Here is a 14,594-nt window from a genome sequence, read left to right as displayed (position 1 = left end):
TAAACAGGCTCTCCTCTAGCCTGGCATTCCTGCAGATATATGATGGAGAAAGAGGTTGAAATTTCCAGCTTTTACCCCTTCACTTTAGGGCTAAGCTGTCTAATATAATAAGAGCCTGAAGCCACAAGTAGCTATTTAAATTTAAGTTAATTAAAATAAAACATATTCAGTTTCTCAGCTACACTAGCTAAACTTCAAGTGCCCAACGTGGCTGGTGGCTACTGTATGGGATAGGGCAGATAAAGAATATCTCCATTATTACAGAAAGTTCTACTGCAGAGTTCCAGGAGCTGCACAGAATTTCCTCTGTATACTATCCACCTCACTGTACTCTACCTGCTAAATTGTAGAGTGTTCTGGTTACACTGTTTCTGACCAAAATTCTTTGAAATTTATGACACCATATTGAGGCTTCCCTTAGTTTCCAGTGGAGATGAGAGTATCTTCTTCATTTTATTTTCATCCATATAATATTCAAACAGAGAAAATCCTAAAAATGCTCTTACAAAATCTTCATTTTTAGAAGTCCTCCATCAACTTAACATTTCAGAGTTCCCTTAAAAACAAATTTTTCTTTAAATCATAGGTCAGAGTTTCCTAGCCTATGATTTTATGCAATACTGGCTAACTTATAGTTACTTCCCTGTTAATCACTGAGAATGGAAAGAGGGATATCAAAAAGGGGTATGTGACAGGTACAAGGTGCACAATTCACTAAATTTATTTACTGAATGAAAGTCTGTCTAAAGTGTGAAATTTGAAGAGAATTACGCACTGGGCTCACTGAGAAATCTAGGTTTAACCAATATGATTTAACCAATGGCAGGTTAAGAATTAAGTAAAAAGCCTGTAAACATTTCATCAGTAATGTCCCTCTAGGTTGATCTACTAATCAACATTCTTTGAAACTGATATTTAAACTGCTTTCAATTCATTACTTATTTACAGTGTTATTAATTTCACAATTCCCATGTCTCTACAAAGACAATCTTAATAAAATGTTTTGCTGAAATTGAGATACCTTCTATCACTGGCACTCTTCTCTAGAAATTCTAGTAAATACCTCAAAAAAAAAAAAAAAGAAGTAAAAGTAGTTTGTCAAGACTTAATAGTTAACTAATGGTGACTTCTGGTTTTCACCATTTACATTTCTAAATGCTCACTATCTGTTTAATGATCTGTTTTAGAATGTTCATAGTGGGCTACATTCAAGTTTACTGATGTATATAGTTCTAGAATCTTTCCTCTTCAGTGTTTCAGAGCATAGGGACATTTGTTTACTTCCTGTCTTCTGGCCTTGGTCTGATAACAATGTTTTAATAAGATAACCAACAGTTGCTCAAGTTCTTTCAAATCTTAGGGTACTTACAGCATTAGCCTTCGAGAAGAAGCTTACATCTTCTTTGAGATTACTGGTTAAGGCACCAAGAAGGGCATAGTGATAGACAGTAATAACTAGCATTTCTTTAGAACTTATAGCTTACAAGTGTTTTCAAAAGCTGTTGTCGTGTTTCTCAAACACATATTCGATGAATGGATAGTTTAGGATTATTTGGGGGGTTTTGTAGGAAGTACACTAGATACTAGGAGTAGAGGGAGGCAAAAAAAATACGTCTTCCAAAAAAAAAAAATCTCTCCAGGTGACTGAAATTCATCTAGATTTGGGAACCACTGATACAGTAAAATGAAGACGAGTCCTGGGCACTCTTTTCAGCACTTGAACTGCCTTCATAATGGAAAGTTGTAAGTCAAAATGAACATGGTAAGCTCTAATCAACTGAAATTGATATTTGTTGAGAATTACTTACATCAAAGACACTGACTAGAGGCCTTACCTTACTAGAGAAGCAAAAATGGGGAAGAGGAAATCTCTGACCTCAAAAAAACCCCCAATACTTCAGAGGAAAGACTTGTAAACAAACACACAATTATAATATAATGCTAGAAAACAGAGAGAAGAGACTTCAGCATTTCTGACAGGAAGTTAAGGTATGCATAGAAGACATGATCATGGATTTCATTCTTACCAAATGAATGGGTATCTACCTAGTAGATGAATGGTAAGATACATGAGCAAGGGAAGAGAAAAGGTCATTCCTAGCAAAGAACCCATATAAACACTTACAGAACTTGAAGAGATCCGTTTGTCTTGAGTAAATGGCGGAGAATCAAAAGAAATATCTGCAACTGGGAAGATAGGCCAGAAGTCTGTGAATGACCCTAAGAGCTAAGCTGTGTGCTGTATGGACGCCATTCTGCTGAATGACATAATTAGGGTTCTGAGTTTTAGAACAATTACCCTGGAAGAATAAGTGATGAAAATAGGACTAAACTGAAAGCGGCGAGATAGTTCAGAGACTATTATAAATAGTTCAGGCAAGAGAAAAGAAAGACTTGACTAAAGCAGTGGCACCTGGGATTAAGAGGTGGGAAAAGATTAGATGTATTTAGGAATTAGAAAAAACATGATATTTGTTTAGTTTAAGTGTTCAGAGAGGCCTTTCTGGACTATCCTATCATGATATACCCTGCTGGAGCCATTATTCCTCCTCACACAATCTAGTTCATAGCAATCATCAAAACACATAATTATAACAATTATGAATCTGTTTGCTTATTTTCCATTTACCTCAATTGACTCTCAGCAGGGGCAACCTCCCATTTATTGATTTATTTATGTACATCAACATCTAGCACAGCAAATGGCACATGGCAGTTATCAATAAACAACCTGTTGGTTGAATAAATGGGAAGGAGAGTGAGGAAAAAAAAGTAGTTGTGAACCACCAGCTTTCTTGTTCAAGTGTCTTGGCAAATGATGATGTTAGGATGCAAAACTATGGCAGGAAGAAAAGGTCTGAGCAAGAGGATTAAGCGAGGGGGAAAGATGGAGCAACGAATTGAGAGGTTATCGTACACAATTACAGCATGACCCCAGTCAAGAAGTAACGAGAAGCTGACCCAGGATGACTGCCAGCAGGAGTGCAGAGGATTTTAGAGATACTATAGGGGGAGAAGCTATGAAATTTGACAAACCTACACACAGGAGGAAGAGGAAAGGATTATTATTATGAAAGTTCAAACAGAAATGACTTAAAAATGGCAGTATAGTTTACTGACTTGAAGTCAGCTGAAGCCACGTTCTGTCTTGGGAAGGGTAAATGTGAGAGGAAGCTGAGTTTGTTTCACAAATACTGAGTTTAAAGTCCCAGAAAAACACTGAGATAAAAATGCCAATCACGTAGCTGGAAATACAAGTTTACAAAACACAAGGAAAGGTATGGTTTGAGTTTAAAAACACTGTTGATCATTCCCTAAAGTGACAGTTAAAGCTGAGAAGGAGAGATCCCAGAAGGAAGAGACATATATGTGTATATGATCCAACATAAAAAGAATCAAATGTCATGAAAACAAAATAGAAAAGAAAAACTGAAGAACTGTTTCAGATTAAAAGAGACTGAAGAGGCGTGATAACTAAAAGCAGAACATAATTCTGGACGGGATGCTGTGCCAGAAAAAAAACTGTTATAAAAAGATATCATTCAGACAACTGACAAAAATGGATAAAAGTATTATTATCAATGTTGTCCTGAATTTGATAAGTGTACTGTGGTTATATAAGAGAATATTCTTATTCCTAGAAAATAAACCTTGAAGAGGCAAGAGTATATGATGCATTCAGTTTACTAAACTATTCAGAAAAAAAATAATGTGTGGGGTGAGGGGAGAGAAAGAGAAAGAGAGAGAGAATAAAAATGATAAAACAAATGTAGCAAAATGTTAAAAAGGGGTGAATTTAGATAAAAGATATAAAGGAATTCTTTGCATCATTCTTGTAGCTTTTGTGCACACATGAAATTTGAAATAAGAAGTTAAAAAAGAGTAAGGACCAAGATAGAATGCTGGAGCACAGCTTTGATTTTATAAGATCAACAGTGAATTGATCTCCTGAGAGTGACGGCCATTGAGAGTTATTCAGGATTGAGGAGAGAAGAGGTTTAAATCGGTAGGTATGAAAACAGCCTTCTCTACCTCAATTGTTCCACCTAAACAACAAAATATGCTGATAACTCTAGTCTATTACTGTATAAAGATGTTCTACCCCATGGACTTGCAGGTTAACAATATTGGCATCCATCATTAATTCTCCTGATATAGAGTAAATATCCTTTTTGGCCACAGAAGCCACCAGTCCCTCTTTGAGAAAAAAAGACTGACAGAAAACAATATCTAATTGCTTTGTGTATGTGTGTATTTTGACTCGCTGCACAAAAATATTCAAGATACATTCTTTTGCAAAAAATTTATTTTCCAAGTTTCATGAGGTTTTTCTTTCCCATCTGGAAAATAATGGGAATATTAGAGACTTAAGTTTATATTATGTTTGAGAACATGAATGCAGAATGGTTCAATTATAAATACAACACACATCTCTGAATTTATTCATAATTAAATAAGATGTGGCAAAAAAAAAAGATACATTCTTTCGAAGTGGAGGAGAATAGGTGTATCACTTCAGAACTAGCAGTACCACGTAAGCCCAATTATAAGCAACAAATTATCCATGAATGGTTAAAGGACACCCTGGGCCATTGTTTCTGGTGGGGCAAGGAATGTCAGATCAGACCAATACCTAATAAAGAAAAAGGAAGATAGATGAGAGGTGGATAAAACAAAATTCATACGTTGTGATCTGAATATGGGTGTTTCTTATCGGTTCCTTTCAAAGGTTTGTGTCTAGACTGAGAAGGAACAGATATTTTTCACCTCAGTAATAAATTTCTTAATGCTCTCATGTATACTACATTATGTACTACTATTTCCAAAGCCTTTATTAGGAAAGGAATAGAGTCAATTGTGGTAACTTAGGATGTAATGAGACCAGCTTGAGATATCCTATATAAGTGGACAAATATATGTCAGATGGAACAGTGGCTTAAAAGCCAAGAGAAATTTGAGAACATGGGGCTAGACTATTTCAATATAAATGAAACAAACCAATAGGCAAATAGAACATTTTAAAGAATAAGAGAAATCAAGTAACAAAAGATAATTTTATAAACTCTGAAAAATCATTAGAGTAGCTTATAATTAGAGTATTTTGCAAATTTTCAAAGAAAAAAATCAAATACTAAAAATTATTTAAGAAGCACGAATTTATGGTATATTTTTTCTTTCATAAAGAGGTATGTCAAAAGAATAACAATATAGGACTGAGAATCAAGAATTTATGCATTCAAATAACAATTATGATGTGAATTACTTTACGTAACCATGAAAACTAAGAATAATATGAATAAAATTATCACAGAATTTATTAAGTAAACAAAGTTTAAGTACAATACTATAGCTTTTATTTCAAATCTCAACATCCTTTATCCCATTAAGTTTATATTGAAAATGACACAAACATTTACTTGCCTGCTGAAGAAGCAAGGCAAGATTAAAAAACCGGATAAACAAAGATAAAACAGTATAAGAATATGACAAAAGGTAGAATAAAAGCATGTCAGAACTGTTCTACTCTGGGGGATAAAGCACTGAATGGAAATTTAGGACAGCTGGCTGCTATATCAAGCTTTAAACTAGCCCAGTATAACATAAACTCAATCTACTCACTAGATCTATTCCCCCTTACTTTGGTCTTCTAAGAGAAAAAATGAGGACAAAATTCTATTATTACCAGAGAAGTTGTAGGGATTGAAAACATAATTTAAATATTATGAAAGCATAATTTAAGTAATATTCATTTAAAAATACTTAACAAACTGAAAAAACTATTCCGAATACATCAAACCATAGTTTAAAAAAAAATTAAAACAACTATAACTGAAAAAAAAAAGCTATTAAAATTAATTCTGGATTACAAGCTAACACTTTAGATTCAAACATAGGTCTCTTCTGTAGGATCCCACAGATGTAACAGTGTATTCAAATTTATTCTAGTCACACTGATTGAGTTTAAAAATTTCCCCTTTGTGGCAGAAAGAATCCTCAGAGTGCTTACAGAGATTCAAAGCAACAGAATAAGAGGTAATAACTGTTCCTGTTCATGAAAGCTGGGTATTTGTTACTTACTATTAAATGAATTGTTGGACTTGAATTGGGACATACACAGGTCTTTTATATGCCTGAGAAAAGTCCATTTTTTGTAGAAAATTAAAGTCCTTCAGCAAAAAGCCTTTTTCATTCATGTTTGAAAGTGGCATACTACTTCCTTACATTTCTCTTTATAATAACACAGGTTGTTTGATCATTAAATGAAGCATTTGATAAAGTAAAACTTTCAACAAAATGAAAAAGTTGAGATTAGTTATACCTGACTAGAAAATTGTGTATAGACATGTCTTGGACTTTACTTAAGCATGATTCACAGAAATCACAATGCATGTAAAGATTGAAATACATCTGTTTATTCTGATTTTGACACAAAGGAAACCAGAATCACACACCTGAGTATTAAAAACTCAACCTCTGAAAAATAAAATAATACTTTTCCTTGGGTTTCAGTATATACAAAAAATATACATGATATGCCCAAAATATTCTTAGGCAATCTATACCCAAAAAAAATTCAGTGGAGGGACTTCCCTGGTGGTCCAGTGGCTAGGACTCTGCACTCCCAATGCACTCCCAATGCTGTGGGCCTGGGTTCGATCCCTGGTTGGGGAACTAGATCCCACATGCTGCAACTAAAGACCCCACATGCTGCAACTAAAGATTCCGCATGCTGCAACTAAAAGGTCCCATGTGCCGCAACTAAGACCCGATGCAGCCAAATAAATAAATATTTTTTTAAAAATCCAGTGGATATTTAAAAAATATATAGTGTTTTTTTCAAATAATAGTCCTAAATACTAGATTTTTATTTTGAAACAAACAAAAAACAGGAAAAGTGAACTGCAGAGATTAAAAAAATACACTCAAAAACAGCTTGGGTTCACCATTGTATCAACTCTTTTGAGCTGTTGTTACAGATAATTTCAGAATCAAAAGGGACTTTAGACTCATCAAGCTACCCACTTGATACTTCGATGCTTACAAACACAATGCTACTGAATGCCTGGCCAGCTGATGCCTGCACACTTCTAATGATGAAGAATATACTTGATGCCAAGGCATTTTGAAAATCCCTATTAGAAAGTTTATCTTTACCCTTTTTTGTAATGTATACACAGTGGTCCCAATTCTACTACTTTAGGCCTGACCACATGAGAAAAGTACACTTCAAATATCTGTAGACAGTTATAACCTGACACTATAGGACATTTTCTAATCTTTTGAATATGTTTGGTCATTTTCCTCTTAAGACCTTTGGTTTAGAGCTTCGGTGCCCAGACCCAGCATGATTCTATAAATAAGATATTCACAAATCACATTCTAGATGTAACTTCCATTACTGTAGAATAGTATCTCCACATTAAAATCTTCCAAGCCTATACAGACATACCTCCTTTTATTGTGCTTTTGCTTTATTGAACTTCGCACATGCTGCATTTTTTTACAAATTGAAGGTTTGTGGCATCAAGCAAGTCTATCAGTGCCATTTTCCCAACATTTGCTCACTTAGTATCTGTGTCATATTTTGGCAATTCTCACAATATTTCAAACTTCATTATTATTATATTTATTATGGTGATCTGGGATCAGTGATTTTTCATGTTACTAATGTAATTGTTTGGGGGCGCCATGAACCATGCCTATATAAGATAGCAAACTATTTATAATGTTCTCTGAACTATCTTCCTGTTATCAGTTTAGTATTACTTTCATTCCTCGTTCTTCTCGGGTAATTGTTCTAAAACAGAACTCTGATCATGTCATTCAACAGAATGGCATCCAGACTGCATAGCTTAGCATTTAAGGTCATGTACAGATTCCCTGCCTATCTTACCAGGCTCTCTCTCTCTCCTTGGGCCTCCCTATTCCCTGAGACACAACAATACTGAAATTAGGCCAACCGGTACCCCTACAATGGCCTCCAAAGTGTTTAAGTGAAAAGAAGTGTCACACATTTCTCATTTTAAATCAAAAGCTAGAAATGATTAAGCTTAGCAAGGAAGGCATGTTGAAAGTCAATATAGCCTGAAAGCTAGGCCTCTTGTGCTTAACAGTTAGCCAAGTTGTGGATGCAAAGGAAAAGTTCTTGAAGGAAATTAAAAGTGCTACTCCAGTGAACACAGGATTGAAGAAAGCAAAACAGCCTTACTGCTGATATGAAGCAAGTTTTAGTGGTCTGGATAGAAGACCAAACCAGCCACAACGCTCCCTGAAGCCAGGCCTAATCCAGAGAAAGGCCCTAAGTCTCTTCAATTTTTTGAAAGCTAAGAGAGGTAAGGAAGCTGCAGAAGCAAAGTTTGAACCTTGAAGAGGCTGGTTCACGGGATCATGAAATTTAAGGAAAGAAGTCATCTCCATAACATAAAACTTAAACACAAGGTGAAGCAGCAAGTGATGATGTAGAAGCTGTAACAAGTTATCCACAAGATCTAGCTAAGATAATTAATGAAGATGCCTACAGTAAACAAGTTATCAATGTAGATGGAACAGCCTTCTATTGGAAGAAGATGCCATCTAGGACTTTCATAGCTAGAGAGGAGAAGTCAATGCCTGGTTTCAAATCTTCAAAGGACAGTCTGACTCTCTTGTTAGGGGCTAATGAAGCTGGTAACTTTAAGTGGATGCCAATGTTCATTTACCATTCTGAAAATCCTAGGGCCCTAAGAATTGTGCTAAATCTACTCTACTTGTGTTCTATAAGTGGAACAACAAAGCCTGGATGACAGCACATCTGTTTACAACATGGTTTTACTGAATACTTTAAGCCCACTGTTGAGACCTACTGCTCAAAAAACAAAAAAGATTCCTTTTAAAATATTACTGCTCAATGACAATGTGTTTAGTTAACCAACAGCTCTGAGGATAGATGTACAATGAGATGAATGTTGTTTTCATGCCTGCTAACACATCGATTCTGCAGCCCATGGATCAAGGAGTAATTTCGACTTTCAAGTCTTATTATTTAAGAAATATCTTTAATTTTTTCATATGAACCATAGATTTGATACGTCTGGTTAAAAAAAATCCTGCTGTAAGATGAATAATGTTTGAGGATCTAATGTATAACACAGTGACAACAGTTGATAACACTGTAGCGTATAATTGAAATTTGTTATGAGAGACCTTAAATCCATAAATGTTCCCACCAAAAAAAAAAAGGTAAATATGTGAGGTGGTGGATGTGTCAATTAACTCCATGAGGGGAGAACCCTTTCACAATGTATGTGTATATCAAATCATCACATTGTACACTTTCAATACCTTACAATTTAATTTGTCAATTACACCTTAATAAAGCTGGGGAAAAAAACCCTATGAAGATTCGAGAAGCCACCACATCAGTAAGAAGTTTAAGTATCCACTGGTCAGAGGACTGCCAGGGCTTCCCCTCCAAATAAAGGATAAATGATTGCATCTTGCTTATCCCTCCACCAAGAAAGAAGGTCAATAATCCCTGGTTCCAGTAATGGGTACCCGAGACACATTCCTATCTCTCACAACCTATGTTGCACAGTGGGTAATAAGAATATTCCTGGAAGCCACTGATACTCAGAAATGGCTAGCAATAATTTAACTGTAAACAGAAGTGACTGAAAACCACTTAATCCAAATACATCCCTAACTCACTCACCCTTTCCAGGATCCCAAAAGGCCTGTGCTACTCCCATACCACCCAACACAAGAGAAAGTTAGAGTGTAGATTAAGCAGAAAAAAATCTTGCTGGTATTTTTATTTGGATGCCATTAAATGTACAGTTAACTTAATAGTGAGCAAGATAAAATAAAATTCGTTCTCTATCTACACCATACCCCCAAATGAACTCTGGACGGATGAAAGGTATTAACATGAAAAATATAACTACAAAAATTCATGTGGAAGAGTAAACGTACAAGAGTAGGCACAAGCATAGCCACAGCGATTCTGAAAAAGAATCTTAGAGTCAGTTGGTCAAGTTTCACTAAAAGTCTTTTGAAATTATTGACATGAATTGTAATAAGTTTATAGAGTAATTAAGGAAAAATTAAATTGTGGGGATATCTAGAATCTTACTTTTTTGAAATCATCTAGCAACATTATAACCCTAAGCATGGGGATTTTCCCCTTTACTTTAATATTGTAGCTCAAAAAACAGATAAGTACATTTAGCTGTTTTAGGCATTTTATTAAAGTCCAAGCTTATTTTGAGTTTTAGATTCCAGACATTATTCTCATTTTTTCAATAAATCCTTGGTCCTATAATGTGCTTTAAAGTTCTGAGCACTAACACTATTTGCTGCTCATAGGTTATTTCTAGTGTGTCTAGAAACATTTTCTTTTTTTCCTTCTTTGTCCTGATTTTAAAACTGTCCTAATTTTTTAAGGTTGGATGAAAATTAGGCTCCAAATAAGAAAAGTTTTACTATCACTTCAAGGAATTAAGAGCAAAAATTCCATTAGTTAAAGCAGAATTAACTCAGAAAATTTTTCTATAATACCAATAATTTCTGTAGACCTACTATGTGCAAGACACTGTTCTAATGTGCTTTACAAACATTAAATGACTGAATTCTCTGTAATTCAGAAGATATTAAAGTATCGCATGGTTTTCAGGATAAATACCCAGTTGCTAGTGTGTGAACAAGTAGGATAAGAAGGATTTTAGATTCAGAGTGTAGGACATTACAGAGCTTAGTATAAGCAGCCAATTTTAAGGCCACATTTACTATCCTTCTCTCTCCAAACTCACAACCACATACCAAGTTAGCAAGTTATGAAATTTTGCGTGAATATAAGTTCTGGTTTACTTACTCTTTCTTTTAAAGCTCGTTAGTTGGTCCATAAATATTATTCTAGAGCCATTACTAAATATATCACATTCAAAAACAACAACAAGGAGCTAAGTAAATCTTTAGTGGACATGATATAGATTTATAAACAGAAGGATTATACATAATAAAAGATAATTTTAAGATAGGTTGCAACAGCACGCTAATAAAAGCAGCTGGTTTATAAATGTTTAATTTTATATTAAGATCTTTAGAATTAGACATACTTTCACATTATAGAAAAGATTTCTTCATTGTTACATTTATTAGAATTTCTCCATGAGTCAAGTTTACAAGGTTGATGTGAATTCAGAAGTATAACAATTTGGACCATTCTAAAAGATTTTGACATTCTAGAGGATTAGCAATAGTTTAATTATGTGAAAACTTGCTTGAATTATTAGTTCCATGTATTGCTTAAACCACAAATTAATCTTTATTTAACAATTAAAAGACCCACTGAGATTATCTTCAAAGTTTATTTTCAAAGTTTACCAGTATGTGAAAGGTACATGAAAACTTTTCTGTACTATTTTAGCAACTTTTCTGTCTGAAAGTGTTTCAAAATAAAAAGTTAAAAAAAAAAAGGTAACCACTCTCTTTACTCTGCATGTAGTTGAACCACTAAAATACATTGTTTGATGAGGTAACGATATTTACTTTAATACTCATCAGTGATTTTCCTTTTAACTAGGTTATTAAATATATTTTCTATTGATTAATTAAAGACAAATTACTCTCTCTCTTCCCCTCCCTCCAACAGACATGAACCAGAAAATATAGGTTTTTGAAAAATAAACTGGGGAGTATACAATGGTACAATCACCTTGGAGATGTCCGGCAGGTTCTTTTAAAGTAAAACATTCATCTACTCGATGATTAGCAGTTCCACTCCTAGGTATTTATCCAAGAGAAACAGAAACATATACCCACAAAAAGACTTGTATAAAAATTTTCATAGCAGCTTTATTCATGATAGCGCCAAACTGAAAACAAACTAAACGTCCATTGACAAGTGAATGAATAAACAAACTGTGGTATATTTATGCCCAGCAACAGTAAGAAATGAACTTCTGATACAACATAAAATGGATGAAAACATATAATGTTGAGTGAAAGAAGCTAGACACAAAAGCGTACATACTGTACAATTCCATTTATTTTTAGTCCATGAAGAACAAGCTAAGCTATGGTGAGAGAAATCACAAAGTGTTTGCCTCTTGATGGGTGGTAGTTCAGACTGACCAAAGGGGTATAAGGAAACTCTTCTCTATCTTGTTTCAATATATGCAATTATTACATATGTAAATTATCACATGTAAATTACACTTCAACTGAAATGAAAATTAAACTTCTATTAAAAAAATATATTCTAAAAGAAAGAGTAACAGGAACAAAAATCGAAGAGTCTTAACATTTCTATTTTCAGGATGCTTACCTGTCTAAGAGCTGATCATGTTTTTCTAGAGCATTCTTCTCAGCCATCACTGCTCGGTCCTTTTCAGCCACAGCATTATCCCTTGCTTCTCGGAGGTTTCTAAAGTGTAAATGTACACTTCAGTTATTCCGACTACACAAGTATCCATCTTTTAAAGACTCATAAATGGGCTTGCTTGGAATTGGACTAACTGATAATCTCAGGGACACCCTAAGGGCTGGTGTCCCACAGTGTATATTATACAAATGTGCCTGGCTTGGTGAGTTTCTCTAGCAGCACACAGCAGTGTAAGTACAAACATGGTCTACTCTCTAAATGTCATGTTACCTTTCTCCACAATTATTCTCCACAAGGGTCGAAGGGAAGGTAGGGTAAACAGTCTGTATTTATAGCAACTCATTTAATTCTTACCACAATCTAATGAGGTAGGTATAATTACCAACATATTATCCACAAGAGAGCTGAGGTTTTGAGAAGTTAATAAATGCAATATAAAATGTTATAATGAGGGATATAGAGATCACAGGAATCCAAATGGAAATGAAGTTTGGGACAAAAGCAGGAGAACAGCTAAACTGATAGACCCTGGGTCTCACATGGAGAGGAAGGAAAGAGAAGGGAACACAAAAGGACTGAGATTAGGAGAAAGTAAGGGACAAAGGACTTGAAGTCCTGATAAGATAACTAACAGATTAAGTGGAAGTGGTTATACAGGCAAGATGGAAAACTAGAGATTGCTGTCAGAGAACAGTGATTCAGAGGTAGAGTAGTGTCTTCAGCCCTGGAATTTTAGTTCATAAGATGCAAGGTGTGACATTAGAGTAGCTATATGAAAGAGCTGAGATGAAGGTCAATACTCATGCAGGGCTCAAGGAAGTATGAGGTCAGACTATGAGTCATCCACTTACAGTGCTGATGACAGCAGGAACTGAAATTGACAGAACGATACATTGAGTGACAGTTAAGGGGAATGTCCAAAAGGTGGAAGGTAACAATAGTGAGTAATTAGGACTGATACAGACAGATATGGGCCCTCAAAGATCAAATCCTGTTTGTTTTTTAATCAAAGTGGAAGTTTGAATCAAGAAAAATACCAACAGTAACTCTTCTTTCAGAGTCACTTAATTTTTTTTGAAAATCCTCTTCTCTAACAGTTATAACATAAATAAATTTGGAGTATAACATAAATGATTGTGCTCACTTAATCCCTACAAATCCTTGATGTTATACTTTCTAAGTTGCTTTACAGCTGAATAAACTGAAGTTTAGAGGGCTTAAATCTCTAGGCCCAAGTCACACAGCTGAAGTGTTAAAGCCATAATTTGAGCCCAGCTATGTCTTACTCCAATGTAAGTGTTTTTTACATCACATCAACCTATCTCCCATAAAGAACTGGATTGGATATTAGATTTGGTTTTTATTACTGATGGAGAATGTCAGTAGGGAGCCATGAAAATCCACACAGTTTGAGTAAATCTATCTAATAACTATTAGGTAGAAATATTTAGTGGTCATACTTGCTGTGGCAGTGCTCAAAGTCATCTTTTGTATGGTGATGCTAACAACAATTTTAAAACTTAGAATATGTCAGCCAATAGAGATTCATCAGTAAAATAGCTTATGAGCCAGAAATAAAATAATTTAAAAAAACTGGAATATAGATAACTCTTATTAAAAAGAAAATAACTTTTGTACACTATTATCTAAGTGCAGGTACATTTTAAGTTAGATATCACAAAATAGCAAGTCATTATTTTCTGATATCATCCTGACTGCAAAGACCTTCAGAAATATTCTACTATTCTCAAATTAACTGAAACATGAAATTTTTAATTTTATAGATAGAATGAAGTTCTCAAAGTATATTAAACATTTATATATTTTTCATCCCTAGAGAATCTATATATTTTAGTCAGTAAACCATCCAAAATTGGTCACAACTTTCATTTCTCAAATACTATAGCCTTATTATTCTATAAGTTATTTCAGTTGCAAAATTCCAAGTAGATACATTTACAGTACTAATTAATCATGAATGCTTAGCTGGTAGATGGCAAAGCTTCAGTCCCTAACTATATATATTTTCTTTACTGCAAAAATGGGCAACAGAAATAAAAGCAAATATGGTAATTAGACTTACCATGGTGATCATTTTGAAATGTATAGAACTATGGAATCACTATGCTGTGGAACAGGAACTAACATAGTATTGTAGGTCATTATACCTCAGAAACAAACAAACTCAGAAATAAAGATCAGATCTGTGGTTACCAGAGGTGGGGATGGGGGG

At 34.4% G+C, this 14,594-nt stretch overlaps 1 protein-coding gene across 2 annotated transcripts in view; it reads right to left on the bottom strand.

Moving 5' to 3' along the window:
- PIBF1 (progesterone immunomodulatory binding factor 1) overlaps positions 1 to 14,594 on the bottom strand; it is a 211,905-nt gene that overhangs the window by 126,740 nt on the left and 70,571 nt on the right. For both annotated transcript variants that reach the window (XR_009516771.1, XM_059995626.1), the window contains exon 10: positions 12,305 to 12,403. Coding sequence is in view for 1 of the 2 variants with exons in the window: in XM_059995626.1 (XP_059851609.1) it covers positions 12,305 to 12,403 (99 nt within the window). In the remaining variant the exon portion in view is untranslated. The remainder of the gene's footprint in view (positions 1 to 12,304; positions 12,404 to 14,594) is intronic.

This window comes from Delphinus delphis, chromosome 18 (genome assembly GCF_949987515.2).
Source record: "Delphinus delphis chromosome 18, mDelDel1.2, whole genome shotgun sequence".
Classification (NCBI taxonomy): Eukaryota; Metazoa; Chordata; class Mammalia; order Artiodactyla; family Delphinidae; genus Delphinus; species Delphinus delphis.
This window is presented reverse-complemented; position numbering and strand designations above follow the sequence as displayed.